Source organism: Cyprinus carpio, chromosome A13 (assembly GCF_018340385.1).
Source record: "Cyprinus carpio isolate SPL01 chromosome A13, ASM1834038v1, whole genome shotgun sequence".
NCBI classification, from domain to species: Eukaryota; Metazoa; Chordata; class Actinopteri; order Cypriniformes; family Cyprinidae; genus Cyprinus; species Cyprinus carpio.
In genome coordinates this window covers 4,706,095-4,716,484 of record NC_056584.1, presented here as the reverse complement: position 1 = coordinate 4,716,484, position 10,390 = coordinate 4,706,095, and the positions used below count along the sequence as shown (strand labels likewise).

General features: G+C 35.1%; 1 protein-coding gene across 2 annotated transcripts in view; it reads right to left on the bottom strand.

Annotated features, from left to right (window-relative positions):
- The window catches only part of LOC109068551 (cAMP and cAMP-inhibited cGMP 3',5'-cyclic phosphodiesterase 10A-like), a 95,561-nt gene that overhangs the window by 39,656 nt on the left and 45,515 nt on the right, over nucleotides 1-10,390 (bottom strand). For both annotated transcript variants that reach the window (XM_042768423.1, XM_042768424.1), the window contains exon 2: nucleotides 234-365. In XM_042768423.1, coding sequence (XP_042624357.1) covers nucleotides 234-365 — 132 coding nt within the window. The remainder of the gene's footprint in view (nucleotides 1-233; nucleotides 366-10,390) is intronic.

The window sequence follows — 10,390 nt, the reverse complement described above, 5'->3', positions numbered from 1 at the left end:
GTTACATTTTTTTTTTCAGACCAAACAGTACGATTACCAGCAAATAGGCATAGAAACAAAATGCATTCAAAATATCAATGTTTATAGTTTTGAAATATAACATAAAGTGCCCAAAAAAAAAAAAAATCATCCTCAAAATCAAAGACATTGTCACAGCAAGTAATCGCAGCACTATTTTTAGAGCACAGGGCTCTTATTGAAGAATATTAGAGCACATGGCCATGAGTCCGTACCTGCAGGCTGGCTGCTGTTTTTCCGTTTCAGCCATCTGTCTACGGTCTCTGCACTCACACTCTCCAGCACAAACTCATCCAGCATCTGCGGGTGAAGGGAGAGATAAGCCTTCACTTTCTCATCCGTCAGACCTGCAACAGAGTGATCAAGATTAGTTTCTTCCCCTTAATTCATTCACAAAAAAAAGAACATCCACCCAGTGTGAATATATAAGGATCTTGCATGTCCACTTAAAGCATTATAACAGGTCATTCCTTGTCACAAATCTGCATGGTTACACATGGTTGTCAATTTTTCCTAGTTCTAAAGAGAACATAACTATACTGGCAAAATAAACTGTATGGGTATCTAACTAAGAGTGAGCTAGGTTATATTGTACAAAGCTGCCATTAAAAAAGGGGTAAAATAATAATTGCATTCAAAAAACAATGCCAGGCTTTATCCCTGCATGTATTTTCCTTGTAAACAAGAACAAACAGGGTATTTGGCTATCTTAAGTGAGATTCTAATTCACAGAGAGTGTACTGTATATGGTCTGCCAGAAGGACACTGAAAATGGTACAGGGAACAAGTTTGCAAAACATCACTCCACTAGAAGTGGATGTGGAAATGGACAGATGGGCATTTTAGACTGTTTTACTTAACTATAAAGGACAGCATACACATACAAAATATGCAAATTAAATGATATTGGACTGTACTGTATACTGACACCTGTTGGTGCAGATTTAAGAAATTTCTGTTTTGTTTATTAGGGTTTTTTTTTTTTTGGTCTTTTGTTGTTTTTATAACAAAGAGAGAGTGTGTGTTTTGAGGATTTTTTATTTTTTTTTTCATTTAATTTTTAGAGAGAAGTGTATTAAGAAGTATTTCCTTATTTACAATCAGGCCCTGACAGCCAAATATAGCTCACAGGTCTTATGGACAACTTTTATAGGGGCTTTATAGGGAAGTCGTGGCCTAACGGTTAGAGTGTTGGACTTGCAATCCAAGGGTTGTGAGTTCGAGTCTGGGGCCAACAGGAATTGTAGGTGTAGCACTCTCTACGCCCTCAATACCACGACTGAGGTGCCCTTGAGCAAGGCACCGAACCCCCAACTGTTCCCCGGGCGCTGCAGCATATATGGCTGCCCACTGCTCCGGGTGTGTGTTCACGGTCTGTGTGTGTTCACTGCTGTGTGTGTGCACTTTGGATGGGTTAAAAGCAGAGCACGAATTCTGAGTATGGGTAACCATACTTGCCTGTATGTCACGTCACTTTCTTTTCACTTTTATACAGAATTTAAATGTATTTAGTTATTTATTTTTATTTTGTTTCTTTCAACTAGTATCTCCTTTAGTGGTTAACAGACAAAAGAAGATAATATGGGGAATAGCATGAAGGTTTGTGATGACAAAATGTCCATTTTTTGGGGGGGATTTAGGTAAATGTTTTAATGCCATTCTAATCATGAACAAAAGCAAGGAGCTAGTATGTAGGAGGTTTAGAGGATTCAAGCTGGACTGAAAAATGAAAAGCTTGAATAAACTGAAAGAATCTTATACATGATTTGGTCATGTGACAGATGGTGGCAAAACAACTTGTACCTGCCCACATCACAACTTTTAATCTGCACTGATGTACTGGGGTGCTGCAAGGCTCTGTGCTGGGACCACTCCCATTATGCAGCTCAGTGTGTTTGTAGTACTGGAGGCATCTCCAAGCAAGAAGGCCCTTATGGAGACAGAAAGAAGATGGACAAGCTGGCTGTGCTTAATAGGCAATTAAGAGTTTAAGAGCTCAGTAAGTGCTGTTGTTTATTGTCTTTGTTGTCGGGGCAAACATCCATTTACTGGGCCATTTCTGAAGCCAAGCACATTTCAGTTAGCTAACAACAAACCACCCACACTTTTGTGAGTAGTTCTAGTAGAACCCCTTTTATTTTTTATTGTTGTTATATTTACTCCACTTCTGCTTGTCCTGTGCTTAACTCTTGCAAGAAATCCAATCCAAATCCAGTCTCAGCTTTCTGCTAAGTATCAATTTCAATTTTTCATAGGCTACAGAAAAAAAAATACACTAAAAAGGTAATGATCACCTGGAAACATATGGCAAAACATCCAGCAAAAACTGCATGCTGTTTATATCGTAGGCTTAAATTTCTTTCAAGCCAGATACCCATTTCTACAGCTTATACCAGAGATCACCGATTAGCGGTGGTCCAGATCCAAAATTATTTCTACATAGACCATGAATAATTCCTTCATAAATGAATATTTTTTTAAAGAATTATATTCTCCCTTTTTCTATAGATGGAACAGTCAATGCAGTAGTGGCATTTTGTAGAAAATTTATTTACACAGAAATCATGCTGTTTTACTGTTTAGAATTTATAGTTTACTACTTTTACAAAGAATTATGGCTGCCAGCTTAAACATTTATCAAAATAATTATTAGATATTAAATGTGAAGTCCTTACATCACAAAAACAGTGTAAGATTGACTTTGCGTCAATGGAAATTTAGAAACTAGACCTCCAGGAACTTTAATTAAATACCCCTGTTCTACGCATTTATGTATTTATTTTGTAAAATGCCACGATGGACTCAACTAAAACCAAACACTTTGAGAATATGTGCGGCTTGACTTAATTTGCAAACTCGGGGGAAACACAGCTGGGAGGCATGTGTTCCACACTATACACACACAGACACACACACGTTAGCAGGAAGATATTGAGACTCAAACTAGACCACAAGAGCTCCCACAAGTAGACAAAGGGTAGTGAGAGGTTACAGACTGTTTTGGTGCATAACAACAAAAGACAAAACAGATGAGAATGGCAGAGCCTCCACTCTTTGAACACTAAAACCACACAAGATATGTGAAAGATATTCATATCCATACTCAGCCACACGCACGAACAGCTGTATACAGACATTGCACTACAGTCTCCAGTCTCAAAGTGGAAGAACCTGAATGCAAAATTCTAAATGTGATACAGCCTGGAATTATAACTGACAGTGTTTCTTCCTTTACGACAAAGGAGAAAGAGTTTTTTTTTTACTATACTACTGTCACCTGATGGACTTTTGGATGGACTGGAATCATTTTCTGATAGTTGTGTGTTTGTTTTCTACAATCACAATATCACAATTATATGAACACAGGGATAAATTAAATAGTTTTAATCTATTTTGATGCTATTTTTGCCATGGCTCCATATGTATTCGAACTTCTAAAATAAACACTGAAAATGTATTAAACAAATAATCACTATAATTTTTGGGGAATATTGTTTTAATTGGTAATAATTTTATAGCTTTGTCCTGTGTCCCCAATTTCACTTTCCATCCTTTTTTTCTGTGTTTTAACAATGCATTTGGTTAATTATGTGATGTATTAATTGGTTTGTTTCCCTCTAAAACATCCCATCCTATAAATTCATCCCATCCTATTCATCCATTTAAATGTTACAGAGATCAAAAGGTACTGCCGAACAGGAACACCCCATCCTATGAATTATTCCACTGAACTACACTTGGAATCTCTCGGTTCTTTCATTCAGCTCTCACTCACATATCTTTACTGGTCTATTTTTGCAGGGGCACTTTAAAACATTGTTTTTAACCTTAACTTCTAATTCCTATTAGAATGCTTTTACTGTTAGAATGTATATTTACAGAATAATAAATAAATAACACAGCACCTTATTTTATCTGTCAAAATGATGGAAAGCATTTTGAATTATTTGTAAATATTTGTTTAAAATTCTGTAAATTAAGGAAAATGTTCGGTTAAAGCAACCTTTGATAGCTGGTTTTAGCTCAGGGGGAAAAAACATGGTGATGTATGGAGGCACAGGTCTGTATACGCAGTGAGAGACTGACGCTGTCCAGACACAAGACACAGCTCTTCAGGAGCGCAACGCCTCACGAGACTCCCAGAGTCAGTGCTGACGCACATGGGCAAAAAACACTGCTTCATAAATCAGACACTGGAGGGGAAGCAGACACACAGGCTGAGTGTGAGAAGAGAGAAATTACACTCGCCGGCCTTCTGTGGGTTTTCCTGCAGCATGAATTTACGTTACACACTTAGAGAATAACATCAGATTATTGCTGTTTGTGTCTCTCATCAGATTAAAACATACACATTTCTATCAGATCCAAAATATAAGCTGTATGTTTTATGACGTATTTATTAAATGTTACATACTTTTGGGACGACAACTATATGCTATTTGGCATGAAAATATTTTTAACAGCAATTGGCTATTTTATTATTATTATTATTATTATTATTATCTTGCATGCATTTTGATCATTTTAACAGAATGACTACATGGAATACTTGTTCCTTTAAAAATGTATGTCACATCACACCAGAAAGGTGATAAAATTAGTGAAAAATTGCTTAATCTGGCACCATCAGCAAAATAAAATGAATTTCTGTAAAAATAATGAAACCCTTTGCTATCAGTTGACAAACAGATAGCCTCACCCCAAACTCACGCCATTGGTTAAGCTAATGTTATTGTGTCTGTTCGGTTGGGATGCTCAAACTAGCAGAGGAATGTTTAAAAAGTGCCACATACTCACAGTGTTTTCTGGAAGAAAAAAAATCCTACAAAAAAGTTGTGTTTGCATATTCAACAGAGATAAAAACAAACAATCTGAAAACATGAACACATCTAGGCTAGTTCAACTAAAAATAAAAATGCTGCCATTATTTACTTGACCAAGTTGTTTTAAACCTGTATGCGTTTCTTTCTTCTGCTGATACAGTTTCTGGTAGCCATTGACTTCCATGGATTTTTTCCCCCATACTTTGGACCTCAATGATTACCAGCAACTGTTTAGTTACTAACATACTTTCAAAATATCATATTTTATGTTTAAGAACAGAAAGTCATACAGGTTTGAAACAACTTGAGGGTGAGTAAATGACAGAATTTTCATTTTTTGGGTGAAGAGAAATGGAGCACTGTCGCAGCACCTAAGATATACTTACACATAATTGTAAATTTTAACCTAAAACAGGGGTGCCCAAACTTTTTTTAAAGGGGGCCAGATTCGATGATGTGGACAAACCGTGGGACTGGATGCTTCTCCCTATGGAGTGTTTTCACGACACGTCATCAATCCGGAAATCGTCCATATTGGCGGCACTGAGCGTAAACAATGCCATTGAACTGAATGTTATAACAAATCAAGGAGAAGAGTGCAAAAAAACTGTCTGAGGCAAGATGTGAAAGTAAAAGTCATGACATTTGCCAAGTATGGTAACCCATACTTGGAATTTGTGCTCTGCATTTAACCCATCCAAGTGCACACACACAGCAGTGAGTCCTGAACACACACAAACAGAGCAGTGGGCTGTCTTTTTTTTTTGATGACCTAAAATTACCTATTGTTTTGCTAGATAAAGCCATTATTCCTCGGCTGGGATCAGGAACTGCAATTTGGACCTACAACTCACTGGCTCCCATTGAAGTCCACTATATGGAGAAAAATCCTGGAATCTTTTCCTCAAGAAACTGAAGAAAGATATGAACATCTTGGATGTCATGGGGCAAGTAAATTATCAGGAAATCCCTGATAAAAAAATAAAATAAAATAAAAAACACGCTAAAACCAGCCTAAGCTGGTTGGCTGGTCTTAGCTGGTTTAAGCTGGAACTAGCTGGTTTTACCTGGTCTCCATAGCCTGGCCAAGCTGGTTTTAGCTGGTTGGCCAGCTAGTCTCCCAACCTGATCAGCTAAAGAAGTGGCCAAAACCCCTCTAAAACCAGCCTGATAACCAGCTATGATCAGTCTGGAGGACAAGCTAAAAGCAGCCAACCAGCTGGTTTTAGCTGTTTTTTTGTTTGTTTGTTTGTCCCCAGCAGTGTTTTATTCTGTAAGTAAACTAATCATTTAAATGGCTTTAAATAATCGCAACATCTGTGGTTTGTATCGAAGATCTCTGTTCCAAACTCAAGCACTTCTCACGGAATCTCACAGCGCTGTTAGTGGTCTCATGATCGAGATCAGTCAGCGTGCGCTAAAGAAATGGCAGCGCATATGAGTTATCAAATTGGTATAACTTGCATTTTACTGATACATCTTGCCTAAAATTTAGTGCTGTCACCTTGTGTTGACATTGTGAAACTGCATGATTTGTAAATTATGCTTGACGGGCCACATACTGTATAATACATTTCAATAGAGAAGCAGCGGGCTGTTTGAAATTTGTCCACGGGCCGGACTTTGGACACCCCTGACCTAAAAACTTGATGTTAAAACGCCCATATGGCTCACCACTACTTATTATACCTCTTCTCATTATCCTAGTCCTTTTTAAAGGCTGCAGAACAGAAAAAGTAGGGCACATATCAGCAGCCCTTTGGCACACCATTACAAAGTCCACCTTGCTGTGTTCCTGTACCATAAAAAAATAAAATAAATAAAATAAAAAAACAAAAAAAAAAAATTATATATATAATATATATATATATATATATATATATATATATATATATATATATATATATATATATATATATATATATATTAGGGGCTGTCAAATGATTAATCACGATTAATCACATCCAAAATAATAAGTTTTGTTTACATAATATATGTGTGTATACTGTGTATATTTATTATGTATATATAAATACACACACATGCATGTATATATTTAAGAAGAATATGTTATGTTTTATATATTAAATATATTTATATATAATATAAAATATAAGAATATAAATATATAAATGTATATACATGTAAATATTTTCTAAATATATAATTTATGTGTGTGTATTTATATATACATAATAAATATACCCTGTACACATACATATATTATGTAAACAAAACTTTTATTTTGGATGTGATTAATCGTGATTAATCATTTGACAGCCCTAATATATATATATATATATATATTATATATATATATATATATATATATATATATATATATATATATATATATATATATATATTACTGTTTTTATTGTTCATTCTGTTAAGGGAAAAAGAGCTGTAAAAATATTACTGGTCTAATCACATGCAACATCATCAAAGCTTCTGCATACATCACATGACGCCAGAGATCACAGCAGCAAACCAAAGCAACAGCCCAAAACCACAAAGCACTCAAGACTCACCACCCTTTCTGTCCCTGCATAACACTGGACTGCTGTGTCCCATGTTTTTTTACATGAGTAAAACTGGGCTGCTGCCCAAAACCACAAAGCACTCCTGAACTGAACTTGAACAAATGTTATCGTAGCAATCCTGGAATGGAAGTTAGCTTTATTTTCTTGGTTCCACATGTGAAGGTGAAGCCACATTCAAAGAAACTTTAAGTGTTATTTAAGGTATAATCTTGTATAGCTTATTTACAATTTTATAGTTATATAGGTATAGTTCATACACGGTTTGTTTGTTTTCAGATTCACGCATGCTTACTGTACGACTCTTGTGCATCACCGCAATTGACTTTACCTTGATTGCAATCCTCATCCATCCAAACTTTACTAGTGAGATGCTGGTTATCCAGATGAGAAACGTTTGCATATCATACAGAGGTGGGATGTTTTGATATTTCGTTCACTCTGTATTTCACACAGAGTGAAGTGTGAGGTAAACAATCAAAGAATATGACTGAGCTTGTGGTTTAATGCGAAATACACTGGAATTAATAATTCACTAAAAACGCGAGTCTCTGTCTCTCTGATGTAATCAGCCTGGTTTTCTTCATATTTGTGCTGTTTTGGACCAATTATTTGAATGCATTTGCTTACTGGATCACTGGACTGAAAACATTCCCTTAGTTTAGCAGCTTAAAATGATCTGATCGCAAACACAGAAGTGAAATTGAGTTAAAAGCTTAGAATAGAAATTGTATGTCTATAGATAGATAGATAGATAGATAGATAGATAGATAGGATTAATTCAATTAGTTCAATTAATTCAATTTAATGTTTTGTCACAATACTTGTGTTAAATGAAATTTAACTATTGTGTGAATGATTTACAGTAATGTTATGCATTGTGAAAAACACTATACAAATAAATTAAATTTAAAATAATAATATAATAGGTATAATTCAAGAAATTTTTAAAGGTGATTTGGCACAATACTTGCATTAAATAAAATTTCACTATTGTGTGCAGAATTCAAATTCAACATCCTGTGTGGCCAATTCAATTCAAATCTAGTGTATAAACTGAAAGGAAGCCAATTCTTAAACTCTGAATTTTGCTGAACCACCCACAACACTCTCACAGTGAGTTTTTGCAATGCCATCTAAAATATTATTTATACAATGTAAAGATCTAGCTTTATATTTCTGCACTAATTCCTGTCAGCACTTCATTGTTTATTCATTTGCTAAGCAGATTCACTTATCCAGGAAGGTTGACACTTTCACACTTTCACTTGTGTGGCATCTTCCAGACATGGGGAAGTGATCATGGCAGAACTTGGACAAAGAAAAGGTTCAAGCAAAACAGCAGTGTCTGTTGCGTCCCCTGCCAGTGGTTCTTGGAAAGAGCCGGATGGACATCAGTCCAAAACATTACTCTTGGGTTGGAAAATCACTTCACACAGCTAAAGCACAAGAATAGCTCGGAGTCTGTAATTTTTTTTTTTTTTTTTTTTACAATGGGCAAAAGAACACAAAAACAAGGAGAACTATGATCAAATGATGAGAGTGGTGATATGCAGACGTAGGCGCTGATAATGTCTCTTAAACAGCCCACGCTGTCCTTTAAAACAAAGAGCATTTGTTCCTAATCAACATTTTAAACTCAAGCTAGCAACTATAAACTGTAGACAAGTGACATAGTGAAGCTATGATACGAGAGTTAAGACATCAGACATTACAGCACTGCGATCTTACAGGCACTCCCCTTTCAGTTTGTTCAACAACATAATCATAGAAGTGAGTTTTATAATATCAACAGACTACATTTTGATAGCAATGTTTCCAAGTTCCAGATAATTTGTGGCCTATGCATATCTTCCCATTTGAAATTAGATTGCAATTTCCTGAAGCAGTTAATGAATAGAGTTACAGAAATGCTGCAGCTGTAGCACAGAGTGAGACTGCCAAGAACATGATAAAACGTACACATTGGATGTAATCGCTTATGTATAAAAGTGTCTTCCAAATGCACACCTGTAAATGCTTAACTGCTATCATAACACTCAGTGTGCATCTTATTTTGAGTTTTCATGAATTATCATGGCCACTGTGCTGTGTAGAGGAGGCTAGAATTGGTTAAATATGTCCAAAAAAGAAAATACCAATCCCAATTCAGTATCCAACTGTCATCAACTAATTAGAAATGGCCAAATTGAACTCCATTACGCATCACTCTGTTTGTTGTAAGGATGACAAAAAGCTTTAAAAGTTACGTTTTTATTTTAGGCTGGTCGGCCTCAGCTGTCTAACAGCACTCGTCAATGTCAAAATGATTAAGATGGCCAATCAAATCAAAGTAGGTGGGGTTTACTGTTCTAAAACTATTTTTAGGACAGGGATGTTAAACAACTGATAATAATATCTAGTGAAACAAACTACACAACTTTTTTTTTTTTTTAAATATGGATGTTTCAAATAAAAAATTACATGTATCATTATATCATTTACATGAATCATATAATTCCTACCTGAGTTTGATGAGACAAGAAATGTCATTTTTGGTATACAAATAAAAGTGCATGTGGGCACATTTCAAAATATTATTTGCAATAAGTTCAGAATTATTGCTTCCCAACTTGAATTAGACTCAGAATTTCCTTCACAGTTTTTTTTTATATGAGATATATATATATATATATATAGAAGAAGGGTCTTTATTTGTTTCTAAACACTTATTAAAAAATAAGGAAAAAAAACAACTAGGACAAAACTAGGACAAAACACTGATCGGTTCAATCTGAAATAATTTAAGAAGTAACAACTGCATGTACAGTTTGATACTACACATAATGTTTAGAAACTACTTTAAGCTTAATGTTTGTGATGATAAATACAGTACTGCTTTGCAAACAATGTAATTAATTAATTAATTAATTAATTTATTTATTTATTTTATAGATCTGGCTTGTGGGAAATATTTTCAAAGGGATCTGTTTCATCTGCTGCCTTGGTTACATTTGTTGTTTATTTCAT